Here is a 27652-nt window from a genome sequence, read left to right as displayed (position 1 = left end):
AAACCCAACCTAGTCTAATGTCTACTGTACACGGGGAACCAGCTTGGTTGAGTGACATGATCAATAGAAGAAAGGGAGCTAGTGGACGAACAGGAATTGGAATGCCAGCTTCTACGTCTGCGTTCAGAGCCCTTTTCCCTTTGCCATTCGTCTATTACAGAGAAAATGGAAACCCTATGCTGGACTTCCATAAATTAAATGTCTCATTTGATAATAAAAAATAACCTTCTATAGCTAAATGGGGAAAAAGTTCAAGTTTTCTTAACATATGATAAAGTTATTATACATAACTAAAATAAGTTAATTTTATGATAATAGACTGATTTACCTGTTTTTGAAAGTTTGAGTAAAAAAAGACATCCTTGTAGAATAAAATATAAGGGGAATTATAATCTCCCTTCCTGTCAGAGAAGCTCCACACTCATCTCTTTAATATGTACTATGTCCATAGTTTATTTAAACCAAATATATGGCAGAAAAGAAAAGAAAAGGAAAAAAAAAACAGTAACACTGATTCAAGGGAAAAAAATCTGATTCAAAATCTAATTACTACACTGTTCCAAAATGCATGGCTGGCGAAACATAAGGTTTTCATTCGTCCTGAAGCACGCAGAATTTCGAGAACTCTGAGACACTTCATGTAGTTCTGGTCTTTTCTTTTTAGAAAAGAGTATGTTTTCTAAAGTTATAAAAAACTGAAATTGTTGATGATTCTCTAAGATGTTAGGAAGTCATCTGAATTCCCAGCTCAAAGGTTTTATTCTACACTCTGCCAACGAAAGCACAACCTAAGACAACACAACTTTCACACGAAAGAGAACTAGATGTTTAAATGCCAGGAAGAGCAAACACAGAAATGCAGTCTACTTATCATTGTCCTTCCTCTAACATCATTCAGGTCTCCTGTCCTTTAATGCACAGTAAACAAGCTATTTTTGGCAGCTTAGACACTCAAGAAAATTCAACTGAACATCAAAAGGCTGCATCCATATTTTAACTAGGAGAATGTAGTACGAAAAACAGAGACCAGCAAACATGCCACCTGCTTTCCTTTCATTTCTTCAGAAATTAAAAAGCTATGTATACACAAAAACGAATCATTTCACACTATAAATACTTCTATTGTTATCATTGTTTTTATTCCTTTTGGGAGTAGGTCTTCTTTTTTGATTATAGAGAAAAAGGGCAAATAGAACAAATTGAAGGAGGAAATTAGCAAAGAAGCATTACTGAAACTGATCAATCAAAGTTATAGACCCCATTAGCATAAAATCTGAATATTTTAAGAGAAAGCTAAAAATATATTAACCTGATTAACCTCTATGAATATCTTGCCTTTAGACCACAGCCTTAAAATTTTAGTAAATGCTGTAAAGAGAAACCAGTTAGAACCACTAAAAAGTGGAAGACATAACGATTCATGGAAAATGCCCACCAATGCCTTTTGGTATGTTTTCAGGTCAATGCCTATAAATTATATTTGCAAAGGCAACTCCTTTCTTAGATATGCTAATTGGGCAAATATGTTTTAGGATATTTTATGGTTAAGACACATGACCACTGACCGCAAGTGGTTAATCATTTCACTCCTTCTCGTAAGTTATAGCATTCTTACATCTTAAAGTGGGAGGCTAATATTCTATAACTTAAGATGGTCTAACTGATTCTTTAGTTAAAAAGTAATCATTACTATATCAAATGCCAGACTGCTTTTTACTCTAAAATACTCAGCCTAATGTATTTTATATAACTGACCATCTCAGACAAATAGTTACGGTAAGGAACAGTGACCTGAAATACAGGTTTAAGACACAGACTTAGGAGAAAAAAATCTCCATGTCAAACTGATAAAATTCAGGCCCGATCTTTGCCATTAAAAAGTACTGAGAGTTGGAGTAGGGAGGAGAGACATGACTTGACATGCTTTATAAAACTATAAGGAAAAAACTGCAATACCTAATAATAAAGAAATAAAAAGCATTTGCAGATGCTTTCACCCACTTAGTGAAAGTTAAGGAACAGGAGACTGACAGGAAAAGAAGAAAAAATTTAAATCTTAGCCAGATAATGACCTAATGTAACAAACATCATTTTCACATTTAAATCCCATTCATACCCAACAACCCATACTGATAATGTCTGCATAATGAACTAAAATGACTTCTCTTTAGTGAAACATAAAGATAACAGATGTTTAAAAACACTTATCAATTATCAGTCTAGTTAATAAAGCCATCGTTGTAGAAATGTGAGGTACCCTAGGAGTCAATGATCTGATCTTCTCTGCCGTAGGCAATGCATCCGCCACGTCACACACAGATGGAGTGGTGGTTCTGCTGCCTTCACAGAAGGCTCCCTCTGACCTTCCCGAGGATGTACGGAGCTGCATTTCTGGAACCTCTCCCTACATTTTTCAGTTGAGCCTGTTTCCTTTGCCATATAAAATATTTTAAATTATTTTAAACTATGTATTATACCTTTCCTTAGTCTTCTCTTTCCTAGACTTTAAAAGACTCAGTTCCTGGAATCATCTGTCAAATACCAGAACTGTCAAATTTCCAGAATCCCCCATCATTTTGACTATCCTTCCTTTACATATTTTAGTGTTTACTATTGTATATAATCTACTATTCGGAATAGTATTTCAAATACGGTCTGCTTGGAATACAATGCTATTATTTCCCATGCTGAACAAACTATAAATCTGTTAGAGCAGTCTAACCTTGCTTTAATGTTTTTAGCAGCTACTTAATCTCTGAGAGCTCATATTGTTCTTGTCATCAAGCAAAATCCCTACAACCTAATCCCAGGTCTAATACTTCATCCTGTATTTGAAGAGAATTATTTTCGTAACCTAAATATAAAGTTTATATATGTAACCGCAGTTTAAATACGTGTGTTATTAAAAGATATTATTTTGGTGCAGTATTATCAGTATATTCTAAATAACTATATGATATTAAATATATCAGTTTTCTGACAAGTTATTTTGGTGATTTGTTAGTTTTTTTGTTTTTATGTGTGTTTTTTTTTTTGTTGTTGTTGTTTTTACATAGTGGAAATTAGAGGAATACTACCTAAAAGGATAATATCTGTCTGGATAAAAAGGATAATATCTGTCTGGATAAAAAACAGCCTAATCTTGAAAGTAGATTCCAGTGAAATTTACAAGGTGAAAAGAGAGTCTCAGTTTCAGATTAAACTCTTAGCACTAGAAGAGTAGGTTAAAGAAACAGGTTGGTTTTTTTTTCCTACCCTACGTAAAATACTTTTCTAGCCCCTTGAAAAATATTAGCTGATACTCCTACCCACATACATCTTCACTTCTCTATTTAAAATTCTCTAAATTACTGAGAAATAAGATTGAATGAACAAAATGGATGAAAGACACTATCAAAACAGTATATCCCATATTGAGTACAAACTTACTACTAGGCTGAACATTTTTATGTACATTATTTCATTAACTCCCCACAAAATCCCCAAGGAGGCTGGTGTCATTTATCTCCATTTACAGGTAAAGGGTCGGAACAAGTGTGGTGTCAGCGAGTCCAAAAACCCAGCATCAGTGTGGCAACCTACTGGCTCAATGATTTTTTAGGCAAGTTACTTAATGGATCCAAACCTGTATTTATAGTTTTCCTCGTGTGCAAAATGGGAATACTAATCATTATTTCACAGGCTTCCTGTAGGTATTACATCAGTTGGTGCAGGTCAAGAGTTATACATGGTGCCTGGTAAATGTGTTCCAATTGTGACCAGGTTTTGAGCAGAAGGGACTCCAATCTTCACATTTTTAACGATTTGTTTTATCTTAATAAGTCAGTATATATATAATTTATAATCCTCCTGTTATCTAAATGTAAAATTACTCTTAGTATGCTAAAATATATGGACTTTTTTCCCCTCATGTTGAGATTTCAAAATGTTCCGTTTGTGAGGAGTTAGTTTTCAGTTTGTTTTTTTTTTTTAAATCATTCCCTTTCCAAACTTCAGAGACCTTTTCAATCATTTCTGACGGTTAGATGGTTAAAGAAAGAAAAAGGTATCACAAAGATTTTTCTCCAAGAAGGGAAACAAACTTATTTCCATCAACTTAGGTAAAGGAAAATTAGACAGTATATATCACCTGATATAATTGGGGCTATTAGACATTATATTTTGCTGTAATAATAGTATTTCTAGGTTTACTGAAATTCAGGAACCATCCATCTTTCAATCACCTGTAATTTCACACCTGAAATCTCTGAGATGTTCAATACAGGCTGGGGGAATTTCTGGAGAGCAATTTGCTCATCATCTTACACAAAGGAAGAACATAATAAATGTTTGTTCCTATTAAATGTGTGTTCTGTTCTTCTTGTTCAAGAATGAAGCTATTTCGCCTCCCTTCAGCCATGGCTGGAACAATGACAGCAAGAACAAACGAGGAAGGTATGGAGTCTCGGTATTACAGAGGCAAAAGATTTTCTTGAGTTTTTCAAATACTTAATATGTATCTTTCTGAAAAGTATTAAGGTAAAATAACCAACTTTTTAAAAAAAAATTCTAAATTCATCCATAAGATTACTTAAAGTGTATTCCTTTATGCAACTTAAGACTCCTCTCCTCGCTCTCTCTCCTCCAACACACACAATGTAAGCTGCTTACTGAGAAAATAAAAGGTACGGCCAACAGATCCTCTGGACTACAAGGAAGGGATAGCAGGCTATCAACGATGATGTCTCTATTGTACAGGAATTTATGAATCCCATTTACTAGTTAAGGCTTAATGAGAAATCAGTAAAACTAGGGAAGTTTATGGTACTCTTAAGAGTTTATAAACTCCTTCAGGGTGTAAGATGTACGATACCCAGTCAGATGTCACTTTCATCATCGATGCATAAGGGCAGGACAGTCTTTTAAAAGCTGAACTGAAATGAGGAGGAAAAGCCAACCCAGGGTTAAACGCTAATTTATGCAGGACCCGGTTTTGACAAGATTCCTGGTCAATGTCAAGCAGCAGGGAAACGGACAGCAGGAATGAGCTGAGAAACTTTGTGTCGGGGATGGGACGGAAGTTGGCAATTTGTGAAAACTGTTACAAACCACAGGATTTCAAAAGTGTGAAGGAAAATGATTTTTCATAAAGAAAACGATGGAAATTTTTATAACTGTGCAGGCAATACTATTAGCTTAAAGGAACACGGTTCTTTTATTTTGTGAGAAAAACTAGTTTACTTGCAAAAAATTTGTGGATTTTCATATTAGGGCTGCACTTTAAGAGTCCTAATATAGAAGTTAATTATGCTGGTTAACATTCAAATAGAAAAGAACATTTTAACAGAGAATATGAAAGGAAAAGGAATTAATTTGAAGAAAAAGATGGTGCAAAGAAGCAGTTTGGGTTTCCTTCCAAAAGGGGTAATTTGGATGGATTCCCAAACCTCCTGATTTGGAAATTCCAATCAGTAGCGGCTGCTGCAATCCAGGGTCAACAACCATGACTTTGAGGAGTGAACAAGGGAGGCTGTTATTTCCAAAGAATTAAAGGAAAACTAAAAAACTGGAACCACTAATAATTAAGGACTTATGTGCCAGGCATTTCAATCACTCAATGACTGAACAAAAGGTGTATTGAGCAGCTACTATGTTCTTTACAACAACCCTATGAGACTGCATATTTTTATTGCTATTTTTTCGAGAAGAAAACAAAGCTGAGGTTAAAAAAAGATTATTTATCTTGTCCAGGTTATGTTGGACTCTGAAGTCCATGCTCTTTCCACACATCCCAATGGATGTGGAGGCTAAAGGAGAGAATTACATTGATCATGTTAAACTTACAAGGCTCACGTAAGTAGATCAAAATCAAGTGTTTTCCATCTCACTTACATTTTAAATACATCATGAAATTAAGAAAGTAATATGATAGTGTTTAGATGCTAGAGTTCTTACTGTAAAACGGAAATGATTTACAATGCTATCCACTCTGAGTGCCGCCTACTACTTGGTGGAGAGAATGAACTACCCCGAAATGGCTACACCATTAAGCAGCTTCTACACTTTAAATGAATAAGCATTGAGTAAAGAGCTCAGAATCATGTTGAGTACAAAGTTAAGTGTTCAATAAAGTCAGGGAATATTACTATTTCACAAATGTAAAGTTTTATTCTTTATAATGTCACATACAACAGTGTTTCCTTGTATTGATTTGAGTCAAGAGATTTGATCACTATATTATCCCAGTGAATTAGAGAAGCCGAGAACCTAACACACAATGCTAAACGAACGTTTATGTAGCGCTTCACATTTCCTAAGTGATTTCACTGTTATTGTTGTTAATAACCAATGTAATACAAAAGCGAGGCTGAGAATCTGGTCAATTAGCAACATGTTCGGTTTTCTTCCACCGAAGAAAGGAGACCAGAGACAATCTTCTTTACCAAGACAGACCCCACCAGCTCACCAAATCAGTAATCGTCTTTATATAATAAAATTCACCCAAGTCAGTGTCCTGTCCCATTGGTATCTACAGAATGGAGTACTAACGCCCCTGAGAACATGACCACTGAGAAGGAAAGTACAATAAAGCAGTAAAACTCACCAATACAAATATTTTCACACCAGATTCTTCACTTAACTATTATATGTTCCAAGACATGCATCCTCAAAGACTTAGACGAATACAAATAATTCTGTTTTGTATAGTTAGTAAATTGGCAAGGTCCTAAATTTACCTAAGAACTTATAATACATGTTAAGTAAAAGATGCTTGTTAATTTCATAATTTGGTAAACTTCATATAGTATTTTGCTTCACTGTTTAATGAGTGTTACCACATTCCGTGGCATGAACTTTGAGACACACTCTTTTTCTAAGCTCTCTTAGGAAGAGGCTATACATTGTTCAGGACTTTTTAGGACTCCTTTCTAGGATTCTTCTCAATGTTTTAGTTTGGTAGCAATTAGAAAGGGACCAAGCGATGGGCTGTCAATGCCAGAACAAGAATATTCCATGGTACTTTATAAGTTAACTCTATGATTGTGAAGAGCGTATATTCTTAACAAGATTACCTGGTTTCTTGTTTGGATTTTGTTTTTAATTTCATAGCTAGTGGTGGACAACTATGTACAATTTTCATGCAACAATTATGATGAGCATTTAAATTTTTATTTCTCATTTAAAACTGTATCTATGTTAGGAAAATCTCTCTATGAATGGGTCAATTAATACATGGAAGAGTCAATAGAAAGGCTAAGTTTTATGAGATGAAACGGCAGATTAACATTTTTATCTATTTAATGTATCACTACCTGGCATGCAGATGAGCTCAAGGATTGAAACTGTTAACATTCCTAGGATTACATTAATGTTACTAGCACGAGCCAAAACCATCTCCACAGGACATTTTCCAATACGGAATTTTGCTGAGGTCCTAGGGCAATAATATCCTCATTATGAGTATGTGGAGTTTCAAATATCAGCTGCCTAATGAGAACCTGTACTGAAAACTGGCTGAATGGTTAACTGCTAGCTTCTGCTTAATAAACAGAAAGTTCTTTTCATTTGTATATCCACTTAACAATTTTTTTCTGGCAGCTACTAAAAGACTACAAACAGAATGAACTATTACAGAATTCTCTGAGCATTGTTTTTAGTAAGGGTTGAAAACTTTGCTGTGAAAATAAATATATTCTTGGTCAGCTCCTTGCATTCTCCTGGGCAGTTTCTAAACCTTCACACTTCTGTTCAAAATTCCTCTCCTATTCTTGACCTCATTACTTTCAACAGATGACCTGCTTTTACTTCATTAGTGAAGAATCATTCAGCTTTCTTCCCTGAAACCCAACAAGTTACCCTCATCCACACCTGCGTTTTCTTTAAAAAATTTTTTATTAAAATTATTGGTGTAACATTGGTTAATAAAACTAGGTTTCGAGTGCACAATTCTGTAATACATCATCTATGTATCACATTGTGTGTTCACCACCCAGAGTCAGTTCTCCTTCCATATATTTGATTCTGTTTACCCTCATCTACCATCCCGACCCCCTTTCCCTCTGGGAACCACCAAACTATTGTCTGTGTCTATGAGTTTTTGTCTGTTTGTTTATCTTGTTGCTTTCAGTTTACATCCCATATATGAGTGAGATCTTATGGTTCTCGACTTTCCTGTCTGACTTATTTCACTTCGCATAATAATCTCAAGATACATCATGTTGTTGCAAATGGCACTATTTCATCTTTTCTTATGGCCAAGTAATAGTCCATTGTATAGGCCACCTCTTCTTTATCCAATCATCTTATTGAAGAGCACTCGTGGTTTCCATGTATTTACTTATTTCCTCTCCTCTCTCTAGGGTCCCTCAACATCCCCAAGTCACAGGTGATTATATCCCACTTTCTCACCATGGCCTGGTTTGTTTGTTTTTTAATCCTTACTCCTATTTTTACAACCCCTCTTTCTTGCTTTGTTTCACGGTGCCTTTGATGTAAGTAAGCAAGCTTGGGTTTTCACCCTGATGTCCTTTAGTCTTTATTTACATCTTCTCTCCACTTTATCTTCACAGCCAAGATCTTAAACACAGACTACACATCATTTTCTTATAACCTACTCACTCTTAAGAAACTACAAGTTACCTTGCACATCCACCATCCCACTGAAAGTGCATTCTAGTTACTTATCCATCATCTGTTAATTGTCAAACCCAACAGGCACTTTTCAATTCTTCTCTTCCTTGCCTTTTCTAGTGTTGTACGTGGCATCTTCAGCACCCCTCCACGGCGTGCACCCCTCCAACCCCCCCCCCACAATACTTTCTCAATATCTCTTCCCACCCTTCAACTGTGAAATTCCCTGGAAGTTAATCCCAGTCCTTGCCTTATCTCGTTTACATGCTTTGTCTAGGCAATCTCACCCACACTCTGTAGCCTAGACTCTGCTGACTCCAAACTCCTCATCTATTGACTTATTGCAGTAACAGTCTCTATGCTCTCTGCTTTCACAGAAACCCATTTTCTATACTATCTGACTAAAATTTCTTAAAGATCACAACACGGCATTCCCTGTCCACAATCCTCAATTGGTCCCTATTCTGAGGGATAAAATTCAAACTCCTTTCATAGCCCCCGACTCCTCATCCTTTGATCGCACCTGCCTTTTCAGCCTCATCTACTGACATTTGCTGCACTCAAACTATATTGCTGCCCAAATTCCTTCCCCTACCAGGCCCTCCTAGACTTTTCCTGCTTTCTCTGTTCTCTCACTTTCCTCCTTTTTTTTTCCCTCAAGCTAAGTTCTCAATGCCCTTGAAGACTTTCAAGACTCACATTAAACCTCATTCCTCTTTAACAAATATTTACTGAAAGCTCCTTTTGTTTCAGGTACTGTTCTGATGGCTGCAGTATTAACTGAGAGAAAGTCCCTGTTCTCACACTGATTTCATGTAGGGGTTGGAGGCAGGAGCAGGATATGCAGAGAACGAAGCAGAGCAAAGTGGACAGAGAGTTTGTGTGATGGCGCATTACTGTTTTATAACAGGATAGCAGAGGAGCCCCTGCTGCTTCTATGAGTCTACTCCTGACTGAGTCAGGCACTCTCCGTCTGTGCTCTGCCCATGATCAGCAGGAATTGCTGGGCTCCTCCACTAGCCTGGGACTCCTTGAGGGCAGACTCCCATCCAGGCATTCCTATCGTCTAGCACATAATCATTCCAAGGAAATGTGCCAACGTGGCTCTGGATGGAGAGAGAAAGCCACATAATAAGTGCTCAAGATATTTTTTTGAAATAGATTAATACATATTTGAAATCATAAGTTAACAGGAAAACCTGAAATGTACTTATAAAACCTGATATGTAATTAACTATATTTAATATTTTAATACTATATAAAATACTAAAACAGGGACAAAGAGTAAAACAAAATATCATAATTACATACTAACATTCTTGAAATTATGAATGGTAAGTAAGTACAGATTAAATAAACATTTCCTAGGAGAAATGTCGTTTGCTTTGCATTTGAAAGCACTTGGAAGAGACTGAATTCTGAAGGTGTGTAAGTATTTTGGGGACAATATCAATGAGATCATTTTACAAGGAACTGGGAAGTAGATAGCATAGACAGAGTGAAAATACACGGTAAGACTTTGTACAACTAAGTCTACTGATTTAGTTGTAAGGGGATTTAATTTATTAATTAAAGACAGGAACAAGTTTGAGGATCGTGTTATTTTATCATGAAAAACCATAATCATGCGGCCATTAACCTCAATGAAGGCAAAAGGGCAAAATTAGAAATTAAGAAGTGATGTCTTTGTCTTACTTTTTTAACTCCCATATTTTCAGATCTTATTTGCAAATTTTAGGGATTAAAAAAAAACACCTAAAATTCCCTAATCATGATCAATATTCTTCTTGCTAATTTTATTTTGCTTGCTTTTACTTTTTCAAAGAAAAAATACAAACTTTCAGAAAATTTATAAAATTGAAAAAAATATACGTACATATACACATAGAGAGAGACGGTACATAATTCTACTGCACTAAAACAACCACTCACTACCTTGAGTATATTCTTCTCCAAATCTATAAATTGCTTTTATTAACTTATCAGGCTTTAATGATTTTTTTTTTAATCACAGCTGTATAGTATTTCACCCAGCAGATGGACAATTTATTTTACCATTTTCTTGGTGCTGGACAATTACGTAGCTTCTAGGTTTTTACTATTATCATAATGCTGCAATGATCATATCTCGGCAATTCGCTTATTTCCTTTGCTCTTTCCCTAGGAGAGATTAACAACTGTGGGATTACTGGTTTAAAGGGTACGAATGTTTTTAAGACTTGAAAAGAACTGGAAGCATCATGCCAATTTCTACTGCCATCAGCCACATACAGGAGTCCTCAAATCGCTGCATGTGTTCCAACCTGAGCATCACCATTTAATTTTTTTCCCATAAACTCCCAAATTAACACTGTACTTAACTGTTTGTATTTGCATTTGATTACTACCAGAGTTCAAGATTTCTCTCTAATTTTTAGTCATGAAAGATGACACTGCTACGTCAGCAAGAAACCATATTGAGCATTAAGTCAATGGTTCAAGGCTGTAAAAATAAATTAAAAAATAAAATCTTTAAGAAAGTTAATGCAATCATGACATGAGTAAGTAACTGTTACTGTGCTCCATGGTAATTAGGCGTTAAGGGCAAGCAGTTCAGGTAAGTAGCTATTATTACTATTATTCACACATAGCCAGATGAAGCATCCTTAGATTATGGGATGGTGGGGGGAGAGGGGGTTGGACCAAATAGAGCTACAAGCTGTTCTTATGCCCTCAAAAAGATCCCTTGATCTGAAACCAGATGTGATCCAGAAGGCAAGTTCTCTTTCTTTCTTGGTTCACGCAGCCTCTATAAACTGAGCACCCAAATGAAGGTGATAGGTATTGCAAATTAGTAGGTTGGCTGAGGGTGGGTAGAACTTACTTTACTGAGAAGCAAAGATGAGGCCAAGTCAGATATAACTCAAAGGAATGGCCATCAAATCCCTTGTCTCTTCTCTCGATGACTACTTCTCAAGTTAAGGGTCTAGGTCTGCAGTGAGACTTCTGAAGAACTTTTAACTCAGCACTATTTCCATCTCTTTTCCCGAAGAGAGGAAGACGAGACTTGAAGGACAATCATTTTCCCATTTCCCTAGTCAACCTTACTAACTAATGGAGGAGTGATCTAGGGAACAGGGTTTGAGGGATTTCCCTCTGCCGAAAATCTTTCTCCCCAACACTGTCTGAATTTCCATGCATTAGAGATTCTTTGAAGTTTGTAAAGCAGGTAATTCTGAGAAGATTCAAGAAGAAAGGTCAGAGTGCAAAGGGTAAGAAGGGGTAACAGTAACAAAACAAACAAACAAACAACAAAAACAACCACTCCACAGTGATGACTAATATAACCAGCCTGGTTTTATATTCTTAGAATACTTAACTCCAAAGCATGCAGAGAATAGGAATAGGAGTTCCAATATGGAGAGGGCACAGGGCGAAGCAAACAGAGTTAAGTCATTCTGGGATGCTTTAAAAATGCATAGCTGAGGACATTAGACTACAGAAGAATAGGGAAGAAAGAGGTTAATCTTATGATACACAAAGTGCATGTTCCACAGACCTTGGGAGTTTACAAAGCACATTTCCACAGATCATATTACTGAATCCTCACAGTAACCCTGTACTGGACCTGAGAACCAGAGATATTAAGCAACTTACCCAAAGTCACAGAGGTAGTAAGTGGCAGAGCCAGGACTCGACCCGGGTCTTCCGATTCCTCCTGTGCATTTCCAGCTCCCCTGGAGCTGAAGCAGGGGCAGAAAGGGAGGTGGAAGTAATTTGCCCGAGACCAGCCTTGCCCTCTCCCCTTCTTTCAAAGGCCAAGCAGGGCAGACATTTAACTCTCTCAGTGACCCTTTTTCATCAAATTCTTCCAGGATAAAGCACACAGAATCTAAAGATGTTTCTCAGCCTTGGGCCCAAGAATGGCAATAAGTAGTAAACAATGTCAGAAATACTTTTGGCAGTACTTTGCCATTTATGTGAAATTTATTGGAGCCTCAAATCAGAGTAATTCTTATTTCACAACATAACACTTGATTTTATAATTGATATTATATAAAGCAGTTTGTTTAAAATTTTTTGTTTAGCAGTTTCAAACATTTTAAATTACACCATTAAAAAACTTATCTTGAAAAATGCCTAAGAACCAAAATACCTCTACCTCTAACCTACTCCATGGCCTTTTCTTATTTTCCTACTTTAATCATCTTCCCTCAGTAATTATTTTCATTAAAGCAATTATAATCATTAAAATGGACAATAAGCAGTCTTTTCATAGCCAACTTTTAAGTATTTTCAACAAATTGAAAGGTGTGCATCTTCTTGAGATATGATTTTTGAGATGTAAATCACATTCATTTCTAAGTTACATAAGAAATGCTTTTAATGTAGCTTTTTATAATTAATTTTCTATAACAAAATTTACAGTTTCCAGTCTCTAGTTTCTTGAATGGTTCCTTAATTTTTCTTAGAGAATTATATGTTTTAATTCCTCATCTTAACTAAGTTTTCAACACATTCAGTTAGAAATTTTTTTCTTCTTTGCTTATTCCTAAGAATATGAAGATACGATAAAAATGGACTGGGCAGAGCACCACCTTTATATTACTTCTAGATCTGTTTTGTAATCAGCTCCAATACATCGCAGTCTCTAACAGTCTTTCCATTTATGAGAAAACTACCGTCCGTAGGGCCAAGTGCTAAGGAAGCATTAACACGGAACAGGGCATACAAAAGACCAACCAGGGATAGTGAGTTATTTGTGCCAAAAGCTTTTAGAGGCTTTTTGAACTTTAAAAGATGCTCTGTTGGACTAGACTTCATTCGAGCATCAGTCTTATCTGGAATATATATGGAGCATATCCAACTTAATAGTTAAAAGCTACCTGAAAGATGCATAAAGAGGCAAACAGTCAAACATAGAAAATGAAAGAGGAAAAGGAAAAGAGGAGGAGACTCGATAAGGGGGAGGAAGAAAGGAAGATGAACAAAAAGAAAGAGAAAAAAAGGGTTTCGCTAGAATAGATAATTTCGAGTAAGTACTAACACTTTCAAGCTCTTGCTAGGTCTCCCTTTTGCCTTTAAGATTGCAATTTCATTTTTAAAAATTTAATTAAATCTGAGATTCTTTTGGCTACTTATGTTCAAATTCAGGAATTCCTAATAATAAGATTTATATTATCTGATCACCGTATGAGGAAAAAAAATACATTAGTGTACTTTTCTCCTACATTATTTCAGCCTTATTTATTTAAGTCTTTTCAAGATAAAATGCTCTTAATGTTGTCTTAAATCACTCATTGTGTGATACCAAAAATGGTTCCCAACATTAAAAAAAAAAAAAATTGCAAGTATAAAATTTTAGAATTTGTATCATATAGAAACAGAATTAAATTGACTTCTAATATCTTACATTGTGTGATAAGCTCTTTGTTAAGCATGACCAAAAGGGTTGACCCTAATTTCCTAATCACATGATCTAGGGAAAAAATGAGCTTACTTTAGGCAACATAAAAATGCCAGTAAAAGGTTGTTAAAGTTAATACTAGTCTTGAAAAGTCAATGCGGCCCTTCCCCACTTACTTTCCTCACACTATCCCATTCATTTAACATACATAACAAATTTGTATCAAGATCCATGCCAACAATAGTTTCCAGACTGGAACCATGGCAGTCTGATAGAGGCCGTATTAATATGTATTAGATGGCTTCTGGAAGGGAGAAAATACACCTTCTACTTCTACTTATATCCTTTTAATTCCTTGGGTATATAGGCCAATCTATTTTCCAACATAGTTCTGTTACAAAAAGCATTAAAGAAAATATTTGTTGAAAAACTATCATATTAAACTGTCATACTCAAGTTTGATGCATGAAGAACTCTTCGGTACTAAAGGTGATTACAAGGGCTACATCAGCCATTCAGCGAATAATTACTGACCTTCTTCTCCAGTTTCCCCTGCCAAACCAGCTCTTGTGGTGAAAGTTCTGATCCGCTCAAGCACGAAGAGACAGTACTTACAGTATTTATCTACTGCATATTTACAGAGTTCCTTTGTACTTCCACTAGCTATTATCCAGTCATAAATTCTGCTCTTGTTTACAACTACAAGTGCTTGGAAAGGACATGTTTCTTAAAATAAGAATTTTTTCCCCTCCAGAACTCTCAAGTAAGCTCTGGAATTAGATCCAAGATCATCAATTCAGTTGATTTAACAACTGTTATCAGGAAAATAAAAACAAGAGATCAAGTTAAGTATAGGAGTTTGTTTTCTAGGAGGCCTTTATCAAATTACAACAATACTATTGAAAGCCTTCAGAACGCACTAGGTTATCAGTAAAAGCAATACAAATGATGAAACAGAGAATTTTTGGACTCCTAGGAGTCATCTTCATTTACGAATGCCCACACACCTCATGGAATTAACTTGTTTTGACACTTTGTTTTGATTTAGTAGCCAAAGCTAGCCTAACAAAAAAAAGGGATTTCAGATTTTGCCAGATTATCAGAGAATCACAAATACAAAATCACAACTGATGACCTTACTGCTGAAATACATACCTATCATGTGGTTTATGAGGTGAGAATTACAGAAAAGGGCAGCAGTGTTATAAAAGCTATAATGGGAGTCTTCACAAAAGCCGATTTCTAAAAGTTAATGCTTTATATAAAAGTTTCCAGAATTACAGTTAAAATAAAATTAAAAGATTACTGAGTTGTATATAATTACATGGAAAATAAAATCTTAATTTTATTTTTATGTAATAAAACTATTACTAATGGCATAAGTACTTAGAAAGGACATAAAATTTTAGGAATATAGTTTGTCCTCTATTCACAGAAAGGTAAAGAAACTTGGGACATGTTTGAGCATAAATTAACATTTATATATTTAGTCTATTTATAACATAAAAATATATTATTATATTATTAAGAAGTTTGGAACACCTAATACAATATATTCTAAAGATAAATCTTCACCTTATTTTAGAGATGTGATTTTGAAAACTAGAAAGAAATTAAGAAGATAGCTAAGACATTTTTCAAAGTACCTCCTGTAGACTTTCTCTAACAGTTTCCACAAAGAGAAAAAAAAAAGAGTTCCATGAATAAATAAGTTTGTAAAGCAATACACACTATATATCTATCTCTTGGAGATTTAGAATACTTATTAATCTGTTACTGGCTCAAAGAAGTACTGTAATCAAAAGTGTATTCAATTTTTTTAACCCAGTATTTTCCAAATTTATTTAACCATGAAGCAGAACCAATGTTCTCAGAACACATTAGGAAACCCTTAGCTAGATGAACCAGGCAAGAAAAAGCATATATAAAAAAAATAATGACTTTGTATTTTTATAATGGTCAAAACTGCTTAACTAGAACTTCTTCATTATGTTTACTCTTAATAAACTACATGATTTTTTTTTTTTTTTTTTTTTTTTGAGGCAAACAAAATGTACTCACTGTTGCAGTATATACCCTTTCCCTTCTGAACGGAGTTCTCAGCCAAGGACAGGCTGGCCACTAAGGGAGTTATTTCAAGCCAAGGTGTAAAACTCTCCCTGGTAATTTCCAAATTTAATGGAACGGGAAGTTCTATAACATCAGAGTGTTTCTCACTAGGAGACAGATCAACTCCACTCTTTTCTTAGCGGTGTGACAGTGAAGCCTACTGCACGTGATTCTAAAATAATAAATAGCATAGGTCCAGGAAATTCAGGAAATTAGGATCGGTATGAAGGGTACTTGCATATACATCAAGAGATACCACCCACTGGAGGTAAAAAGAAAATGAAGCTAAAAAGACACAATAATGTTTAGGAAATAGAATGAAAACAGAGAGAGATGACTAATAAACAAGATTACAAAAGACGAACATAGAAAAATAGTATTAAGTAGAGACACACAGATGACCGTGTAAGATTCAAAAGAGAATGGCTAACTGAGGACTCACTATGGTATGTAATCAAATATGTATGAGTCCCCTTTTAGCCCATCACCATCAAACTTCACAATCACGGACTTTAGAAGAGGGAAGAGGCACTGTGGGAGCTCCATCTGAAAGGGAATAAAGTCTATAGTGCAATGAGCAGCATTATTTTTTTGCTTTTTTAGAGGCAGATGGAAGAGGCTCAGAAAGTCACTAGAAACTAAAACAGAGTTGTGTGTACTTTTTCTTTTTTTTAAATTCATGAAGGATACCTCTTCAGATTTATAAAAATCTTTAAAATATACTGACATGAGTGTCTAGTCAAGGCACATATCCAATATAAGATTAACTTCTTTGGGAACAAAGAAATAAAACAAAATGAAAATATCCCCCAGATTCACTTGTTTTACTATTGTATTTCCTGTGCAATGAGTATATTAGCAAGTCTATTGCATATATGCATGCAAAGGGATGGTAAAATTCATTTCAGTTTGAAATTATAGCTTTAAAAGTCCTGATAAGTAAATGAAAAAACAAAATTTACACTTAGATTAGAACAAACTTTGGGTTTACTGAATCAAAATGTCAAAGGAACAAGTAAGTTCACCTGACAATCTCAACCCCCGTCAGCTGTAGATCTCACCCATGATGACTCCTTAAGACTATTTCAAGGAAAAGTCAAAATCACATAATATTCACCATAAATCTAAAGTACCAGGAATTTTTCTTAATTAATCAACACCATAATTCAGAACTCCATGCTTTAGGCTGCCATTAATAAAAGGGAAACTTAGAAGACAAAAGACCAGCATCATCTACTGTTATTATTCATGTACACACACAAAAAAGAATGCTGTAATTTTTTAGTTATACTAGCTTGATAATTAACATTAACATTTAAGTCTCAAATTGGTTTTATAAACTGTAATTAAAATTAGAAACAAATCTGAGTGATCATTAAAATAACTTGAAAAAGAAAGAGAGCACATTTTAGGTAACAAACACCCTGCCATGTTATTTCACTTTGGGAGTTATTTTACCCTCAGAAAAAAGAACATGAAATAATAATCTAATCTGTACTTTCATGGCTCAATAAAGGAAAACTCAGATTACCCAGAAACCTTTTAAAGATGTTTCCATATACAGTTCCTTTGATTAGATTACAATATATTAAGTTATCAGATATCAAAATTCAAACAATACTTTTGTGCAGGTCTTAAAATAACATATTATTATTACCTCAGTATTAACTTAAATGGTGAAATAAAATGTCTCTATTGAATAATGTAGCCAGGTCAAAGCTAGATCTGAAGACTTTGATAATAATCTCTTAGGTTGTGCTATCACGAAATGAATTTGGGCTTCAGGAGATAGATATGAACAGCATTTAAGTTGACACATCTGTGTGTACAGCAAGTGTTTATGAACGAATCACTTCTCCCTCTGTGTCAGCAGCTTTCATAGCTCCAGTAAAATCCCTTTGTATAATTCACAAAAGTCTGTGAGAATTGTGAAAGTCTGGATAACAGATGAAAAAATAAATAAAGCACATCAAATGCAACCAAACTTTATTAAAACAAAGCTTAAAGATATTGCATGAAATCCCCCAAATTCCACTGTCCATGATTTGAAAATTATGTTTTTAAATGGCGCTAAACTAGCTGTACAGTTTCATTCTGATTTACTCTGTGTTTATACTACAAAACAAAATCAGCAGTGCCTGTACGGCCATCTTGGAAAGGGAAGTTTCCCAACATATGGATGGTGGAAGAAAATGTATTTCAGTGACCTTAATCAAGTTATGGTTTTAGTGCAGAAATTTAAGTATGGTAAATTATACCCACTAATTTACTTAAGAATTTAACAGCAAGAATGAAAAACCTTCTAGACTATGATCAAATATATGCTTGTACTTTTTACTGGATACTAACTGACAGAATCTCACCGTTGTATAGTCCCAACTTTCCTATAAAGTTAATGGTTTCTATAACAATTATCCTCTTTTTAATATCTATTATGATTTTTTGATATTAAATACAAACTAAATACAGCTTAATTTTATTACTAGGTCATTAAAAAAATTAACATGACCTTGTTCTAATACATTTAGGATCTTTTAATGCATTAATTTCCTTATCATAACTCTCAATCTCCTTCCTCATTAAATAGGTTAGGTTTTTCTGGGGGGAGATGGGCTTATGTATTTCTTTTTAATATTTTTATTAGTGGTAGAATAATTCATGGCTTTTTAGGAACATTATTTGAACTTGAAAAGGCAACTTCCAAATGTGCTTCCTAAGATGTTGGTATAAAATCAATTTCGTACTAAGTTTCTTCAAAAGTAAAACTTGGGATTGATAGTTCTTTCCTTAAAGTATGCTAAAACTGAAATATATGTTATAATTATTAATAAAAAAGCACCCAAAACGCCTAAAAATAAATTTTACTTTTAAATATTAAGATAAAATAAAACAGATAGATAAAAACTTTTTAAATAGATAAAATTCATTTAGTCATACTTTCTATTTCATTAAGTCATACTTTCTTGTTCCACATTAATTTTATCTTCAAACTAAAGTGGAATAAAATAAAGACCTAAATATCATTTAAATTAAAACTTCAAGTAAACAAGATTTTCACCACTTGCATTTTGTTTTAAAGCTTCAAGAAGTTAGAATAAAGACTGTCATGAGATATTTAAGTTTGTTTCACATAACTGGAACTACAATTTTCTTCTAACTTTGTGCCGTGGGCAGGGATTTTGTGTGTTTTGCATAGAAATATGTACCCCTACCCTGAACAGTGCTTGGCACCTAACAGACGACTAATGAACATTCGTAGAATAAATGAATGCTCTACAGAAAAACAGTTAAGATAGAGGGGAATCATCTAAAACCCAATAACCATCATCTGTCACTTTCTAGAATAACTGGTCAAGATGATGTGTAATGTTAAGGTCTTAGAACCAACTGTTACTTACATAACAATAATTTTCTAGTTGACACAATAGTCAAACAATGGTCATTTCCTGATGCCAAAAAGCAAATACTATGAACTTTTAAAAAGAAAGTTTAGAAACTAGCATGTTTGAAAACACTTCTTAGGACATAATAAAAGTCTCGGTGGAATTCAGGTCATAAATATACTTGGAAAATCAGGAACTGACAGTGTTTTTTACAGGTTTAGAAAAGCAATTCAGAAGCAACAACACCCTAAAAACACAAAAGATTTGTCTCAGCAGCAGCGCCAGGGTATTTTACAGTAATTCCAAATTGCCTGTGGCATCTTTTTACTGGTATTCTGGTATTAGTTTTAGAATTAAAAGGACCAATTTGGAAAGGGCCTGCAGGGAACACAAACAGCAGGTTTCTTTGCCCTTAATGTTTTTTCATACAGTGGTCAGAAATATAAAATAATACACAGTATAGTTTTCTGTATATAATTTTATAAATAAAATGAGACTCCTAATGCTTCATTTACTTTAATAAAATAAGGAGAATTCTACAATGTTCAAAGGACAGGGCAAAAAATATTGGAGGATTTATTCAGTTAAGAATGAGCTATGAACCTCACATTATGTGTGATAGAGAGATCAGTATAATAAAGACACTAAAACTAAGGCAGAATATTTTATGATAGCTGAAAGAACCAGGTGAAATCTAGGTAGAACAACAAAAACAAAAACAAAAAATCAAAAATGACTTACCAAAAAGCTTAGTAAATCACTTTAGAGAAAATAAAGTAATTAATCATAATCAGAACATAAATTTTTGCCATCTAAAATATCATCACTGAGTATGTTCTAGAAATAGAAAAGGTCTATCCAGATAGAAAGAGAAAATAGATATTTGGTCTACAGAAAGATTTAAAGCAAGCAATTCCTAAACTTCAAGAGAAAAATATTAACACTTAAACTATTAGCTAGATTTTTATTTCCATTTTCCATACAAGAGACTATTAACTTAGTCATTGAGTCTCTTAATATTTCATGCTTTTTATTTAATGATTTTTATCCTTACACCTTTAAGAGACAATACAGGCAACTGATTTCTATAAAGGCATTTGGTTCATATACAGACTTTTTGGGTTGTTTTTCCTGCAAACTATTAAAAAAATCTTCAGTACATGACCATTGCTGCATTTAGAAAACAAGAAGTTTTTCAAAACCTTGTGCCAATAACAAACATAAACCTTAATAAAAGATAAAATATCATTTCACAATTAAAAATCATAATGCACATATGTAGTGCAAGAGTTAAAAAATTAAAAATTATGCAATCCATAGTGTGAGTGAATAATTGTGCTAAGGCTTCTGATGACTTCACCACAGCTTTGCAGCCCTTTAATTTTTCTAGTATGATGTACCAATTGGCGTTACCATCTTACTGATACAGTGAACTTTTTGCTTTTAATTAACTCAAAACTTCTCACTATTCCCCAGTTATAAAAAGAAAAAGTGCTCATATACCCCAATATTAATATTCTTACAGGCTAAGAGAACTCTACACTAACTCTACATTAAATATATTGACAGCCACACAGACTGTTTTTCTTCAAGGGCTTTTTATGAATAGATGCACATAAGTATATTTTTTTAATGGAGATGGGTGAAGATATGTTAAGCTGGTAGCTTCTATATCTCAAGAAGGAGGAAATGCTTCTATAACTAAGTCAATTATTCATGCAGATAAACAAGAATATGATGTTCATGATCCAAAAAATATTTGCTATATTAATTTATGCAAAACCATAAAACATCTACAATCACTAGATTATTTGTAAGCAGGAGAAAAGAAATACCAGAATCTCCAAAAGATTTAGTGATTCTATTCTGCTTTTTCCTGAAAAATATTTCAAGCATTTGATAAAAAAGATTTTTAAATTGACTGCAGGGCAAGTAAATAGGTTTAAAAAAAAAGGCACAATAAAGCATAGATGAGTATTCACAAAGGAGTGAGGAGTATAAAAGTATTGCTCTGGTTCAGAATAGAATCGCTACATGTGCTGTGATATTTGATAAATTTATTGTCCAGCTAAGTTAATATAGACCTAAAAATCAATGATAAAGCAATGAGGACTATTAAGGGGGAAAAAGGAAAAGTCACTGACTGTGAAAAGAAAATTATCACTTCAGTACCCAACACCTCTGAATGGAAGAGCTACAGTGAGGAATGACAAATGTGCTCATCACTTATGGCCACCCTGGAACAGAAAAAGGAAGTAGAGGAGAAATGAAGTAAGAAAACTAAATTTCTCTTTAGGGAGAAAAGAGGAAAATTAATCTCTCATTAATTCTCTAAAAATTTAAAAGTAAACCAAATGCAAATATCTATTTTAACCTTTGACTGTAATGATTAAAAACATTTGGGAGCACGTGATGAACAGCAAACCAGGATTCAACTTCTAGAAATATAGACTCAATAAATAATTACTTTCACCATCAAAACTAGATTAAGATGTATTAATGGAAAAAAGAATGAAAATAGCCATCATATGAAAATCAAAAGGGCAAAAATATGGGCACAACATATTTCTCCAAGAAAAGAAAGATATAAATTAGGTATTGATGGTATTTCAGTCTTTTAGGGAAAAGGTGGCTAAACTTTAGAGGATGAGAGAGAAAGGATCTCTTAATCAAACAAATGAACCATTAGTACGATAAATATAAAATGATAAATTATCTAGAAAGCAAGTTTTTCTAGAATAAAAATGTAAAGAATCATGATCCATGGCCCAAAACATGATTATGGCAACTAGGTATTTTGTTGTTTTATTTACCTTTTGGGGGAGAGGGAACAGGGGACATGACACTGAGGGCATTACAGAAAAATGTAAAAAGACGAAAATTAAACTAAAATAAAAGCAGCTCATGGGAAAGCAACACATGCTTCAATGAGGAAGGCTACTGCCTGGATGATACAATTTTCTAGCATATTTTGATATTTTAGGGAAATAGCAACAAATTATGCTTCTAAATAAGTTTCCTAACAGCTCCCCACAAATTGGAGAAAGGAAATTAAAAAAAAAAAATGTTATCATTAAACTAATTCTAATATGCTTTGTCCTCCTGTTTCTGCCTAAATGTAATTGAGAATCAGTCTCTATAAAGTCACATTAAGTCCTGTATAAAATGGACCCCATGAGGCCAATACATTCTAAATTACATCATCAAAATTATCACACAGCTTCAATATCACATCTGGCAAAATTAATCAAATAATTATTAACCAGATATAGTTTATAGTTAATCTGTACTTATACATATATAAATATATGTGTAGTAAATGCAGTCTGAATTCATATATAATTTAATTTTACATGAAACTAAAATAATAAAGAATATACATGTATCCAACAGAGATTTAAATTTGACAACTGCTGGACCTAATTTAGTCAAATATAAAGTAACAAACTGGGAAAGAACAAAATATGCATAAAAGCTCATTTTACACATACAAATTTTTGGCAAACATATAAATAAGGGCACCTATTTCCAAAGCATAATATAACAAAGCATTATACAAGAAAAATAATTCCAATGCTTTCACTTTTATTGTAGTTCAGTGGAATTATTAAACTAAAATCTTACTTTAGGGGTAGCCAGATTTAAGCAAATTTAAAATACTTTTTCATTGGCACATTTTGTATTACTGTGACTAATCTTCTGGAGCTATGCATTTTCTTCAGAATAGCTTATGCCTGTGTACAGAATTTGGATCACGTACCCATGCCTCTGTTTGAATGGGCCTGATGTTGCTTAGTAGCACCTCTTCATAGTTTCCATAATCAATGAATTTAACAACTGCTGTCATACCTGAAGAATGGAGAGCTTCAACTTCTGCTCGGTAAAACTGGGGAGACAAAAAGGAGTTTTAAATGTGACGATCAACATTGTCTACAAGGGGAAATATTTGATGGAAACGTAAATAATCAGAGTGTTAGAATGTGTAATTATTTTTTGAAAACTCATGCCATTTTTTAAATTAATTAATTTTTGAGATATAATTGACATACAACATTGTATTAGTTGTAGGTGTACAGCATAGTGATTTGATAATAGCATATATATGTGTGGAATGATTACCACAATAAGTTTAGTTAACATCCATCACCACAGTTATAGAATTTCTTTCTTGTGATGAGAACTTTTAAGATTTACTCTCTTAGCAACTTTCAAATATGCAATAGTCTAAAGAAAATAATTTTTGAGAATGATATTTTTAAGAAAGAAAACTTACCTTTGGATAATCATAAATTGGCTGAAAAAAGATAAATTATCTCCTCCATATGAGTTCTGACAAAGTGAAAAGGAGTAAGATTTCCGGACAAAACTAAGAGGATCAGTAGGACAGACTAATCATATGCTAATTAACGGGTATAAAAAGAACTACTGTAATGTTTCCTTATCAGCCACTGAAACACTGACTAACATTAGTAAGACAATTCTTACGTACTAATGAGAATATATAACTACAAAGCAATTATTTAAAAAATAGAAGTATGTAACAAAAATAAATCTCCAAGAAAAGGGCTCATTGCTGCCATCATTACAGCCACTTGGGTTGAAGCGGGGCTGTCAGGTAAGGAGCAATCAAGCACATTACTCATATCCAGGATTTATAGGATTTGAGACACTGCAAGACCAGACACTTTCATTTTATCAGTTTACCCAGTTTTACTCGGCTCTGGAAACTAATGTGCATTAACAGACTCATGAGGAACTGATTTACATAACAACTACCATTTTAAAATTTATCTGTTAAGGCAACTAGGAGTCGTAGGTGAACTGATTAGAGTCCTTCTCCAGTACAGATCAACCCATTGCGGACCCAAATCATAGGTCTGAATGCTGCTTAGTGAACATGAAATAGAAATGAAGAACTATGTACTCTTAGGGAGTGTTTTCTTCAAACTAGGTTAGCTGGATGCTCTACTATAACACTGACTACTCGAACAGTATCTTAACAGGCTCACCAGAATCAGAAAATGCTAAAAGCAACAGAAATTCTTATTCTCCAGATCCTCCTAAAATATGAGTTACCCTGGATGTACCAGAAAATAATCTGTTTTTACTGATTAACTATTATACTTCATACTACAAAGGTTATTAAGTTAATCCATAGTGTTTTCTTCCCAGGTCTGGATGCTAGGAATTTTAGAGACACCGTGATGGAATTTACTTGTCTTAGAGTTCTTGATATACATTCACATCTCTCCCTTCCCCCCTTTATTTCTTTAGCCTCCTACTTCTGTGTTCTGTGAATTGTTGTATTTCTGGACCTATGCTTCAACTGTAAGCTTCTCAGATAATCATGTCAGTTCAAGTATGTTCAATAAACAATGAGTCAGAATATATCCTAGGAAAACAAATAAATCTTGACATCTTTTTAGAACTGACACTTTCATAAAGACAACTCATGTAAAAAACGACTTCTGATGGAAAGTACTGTAATAAGTGTAGAGCGATAGAGCTTAATGAGGCCGAGGGGTTCAGGAAGAGGTTCCTGGGGCAGATGACAAGGGATATATCATCAAAGGCTGAATGAAGCGGGTTTAGCCAAGTAACAAGCTGAGCAGGGTGTTTCAGGGAAAGTTACAGACAGAACATAAAACCACAAGATGAGTGCAGGAAGTTACAAAGAGTTTAAAATTAATTATGGATGATGTAAGAAGAAGGGTCAACCAATAGGAAAGCAGACAAGAAGGTAAGAGCCAACTGACAGAGGCTCTCTACGTGCAAGTTAGAATCTGTATTTATTTTACAGGTCAAACATTTTAACTAGGAAGAATGACATGGTCTATGTCCAGAGGCACAGCAGTGGCAGTTTCAACGACAAATTTAAGAGGAATAAGGTTTAAGCCAAGGATATCAGTTTGGAGGTTGTTAGAGTGTTCCAGTTGAGAGGGCAGAAAGGGCTGAACTAGTTATGGCAGACTAGAGGAAGAAGAATTGTCCCAAATTCTCAAATCCTTCAATGGAAATAAAGCTTGAGAGAAGGCAAGATATAGCGAGGAATTTTTCAAATGATACAAGGTGTGATCAAAAAATACAGTGAGTGCCGAGTACCATCCAACAGAAAGGCAGGGACTTCAATATGTGAAGTGGCACGTGGAACCTTACTAACAACGTGTGACAAGTTTCAACTTGTTTGGTGCAGTCAGTTGGGTATGAGCTAGGGTAGAGAGAAGGTGTGTTTTATAGTGTGCCGTAAATCATCCTCCATCATGACAACACTACATGTCACACATCACTTGTGATACGACAATTTCTGTCAAGTAAAAACATTACGGTGTGTCCTCATCCACCTTATTCACCGGATCTGTCACCATGTGACTTCTGGCTCTTTTCCAAAATCAAAATGGTTCAGGACATCGTGGCAGCCATGACAGGGCAACTAAAGACACTCATGAAAGAGGACTTCCAGAACTGCTTCAGAAAGTGGCAAGAATAATGGGATAAGTGTGTTTGAAGCGAGGGGGAGTGTTTTGAGGGAGATTAATGGCAATGTGTCTTTTTCTGTAATAATTTTTTTAATTGAAACATTCACCGTATTTTGTGATCACACCTCATAGATTATACTGATTAGTTAGCTCTAAAACCTTATTGTAATGCAATTAAGACTATGATTTCTTAATGATAGTTCTAGCCAATGCCTTTTCTTAAATCTTTACCCTGGTCTCTGGCTACAAGATTGGAAAGCTGCCTATTCTTGACAAGGCATTTGAAAGCTACCTCTTAAATTAGGTGGTTTCAGAAGATAACTAATTTCACCTCTTTCACAGTGTGAATATTGTTTACCTTATTTGCTGAATGGTATAATCTATACAGAGCCTACAGTCCCTTACTCTAAACTAAAAGTATATATCCAATTAAAATCAAAGTAGTCACCTTAGAATATCATTCAATTATTCTAAGAATACTGTAAAAGCTCAAAACATTTTGGGAATTATTAGGTACTGTCTTTCAGAAGCTTTATGACATTACTCTGAATATATTCAGTAGAGGCTACAAATGAATTCAGTATTATTGTGTTTTTGAGATAATTACAATTAAAAGTAAAGTGATGAAGAACTTGTCTGCTAAGTCTAATACCTGGATATCTGTAGACCTGTTATTATTCTCTGTTGCTTTATTTGTTTCTGGTCATTCACGTTCACTCTCTCGCTCTCTCTATATATACATATACTGGGGGGGGGGCAAAAAATGTACATAAGTGGACACGTGGGTCACCGTTGCTCAAGCAGTAGTTCGCCATAATCAGAAGTGTCTGGATGCTGATGGTAACCACTTTGAGCACCTCTTCTAATTGCACAAGTCAAACGTGACTTGTATTCATCTTTTGCTATTGGTATATATTGAGTATTACAATTTTAATACAGTTTTCCTTTATTAAAATGTGTATACATATTTTTGGGCACCCTCTGTATATTTTTAACCATGTCTCATAATTTTATAGGATGCCAGACATTACAGATAAAAAATTGAAGAGGTTCTAGAACATGTTATTTTTTCCCAAAAAGAGCACTAGGTTTTCTTTTGGCGGGCAGACCGAGTACAAGCAGACATCCTTGATCCTGCAAATGGTTGGTTTTAGACTTTGTAAGAGCTTGTTTGCAGTAGTCTTGTACTTACTGCTAGGGCACAATCCCTGTGGGATTTTAACAGAAAGCTTGAGTCGTTTACCACGCCTTTCAAACCTTGTAAGACTTGAACTCCAGTCACTTACTTCCTGTGTTCTTCAAGGTCACCAACCACCCCACGCTGTCCAATATGACAAAATATTTTCCCATCTTCATCTTAATCAGCCTTTCACAGAAGCATCTGACACAAGGTCTACTCTAAAATACATCCTTAACTCTACAGACCTACACTGAATTTCCAACTACTTTACACTTTCTTGTCTCTACCATGAGGGAGAAACAGCTAAACATAAGTAACCCCCCACTGCCCAAATCAAATCTTGTATTTTGGAAAGTGAGTGGTCTGAGTTGCAAGAATAAGAGTCTGAATAGTAAAGAACACCTATACTTGCTTTCCAAGCTCCCTAATCGCCAAGAAGTAGCCATGTAAAATCGTTCCAACTAATGAGATTGTTTGTCGGTATTTCTGGAAAGGCTTTTGCTTTTCT

The 27652-nt window shown here is 34.4% G+C and overlaps 1 protein-coding gene across 6 annotated transcripts in view; it reads right to left on the bottom strand.

Moving 5' to 3' along the window:
- TDRD3 (tudor domain containing 3) overlaps nucleotides 1–27652 on the bottom strand; it is a 133981-nt gene that overhangs the window by 9571 nt on the left and 96758 nt on the right. For 3 of the 6 annotated variants that reach the window (XM_074329351.1, XM_019750792.2, XM_019750791.2), the window contains exons 12-13: nucleotides 23249–23374; nucleotides 12247–12332 (exon numbers count right to left, since the gene is read on the bottom strand). In XM_074329351.1, the coding sequence (XP_074185452.1) occupies nucleotides 12247–12332; nucleotides 23249–23374 (212 nt within the window). The remainder of the gene's footprint in view (nucleotides 1–12246; nucleotides 12333–23248; nucleotides 23375–27652) is intronic. The other 3 variants (XM_074329352.1, XM_019750794.2, XM_019750793.2) reach the window with 1 other exon arrangement.

This window comes from Rhinolophus sinicus, linkage group LG04 (assembly GCF_036562045.2).
Source record: "Rhinolophus sinicus isolate RSC01 linkage group LG04, ASM3656204v1, whole genome shotgun sequence".
NCBI classification, from domain to species: Eukaryota; Metazoa; Chordata; class Mammalia; order Chiroptera; family Rhinolophidae; genus Rhinolophus; species Rhinolophus sinicus.
Note: the sequence above shows the minus strand (reverse complement) of the source record. Positions and strands in the feature narration are given on the sequence as shown.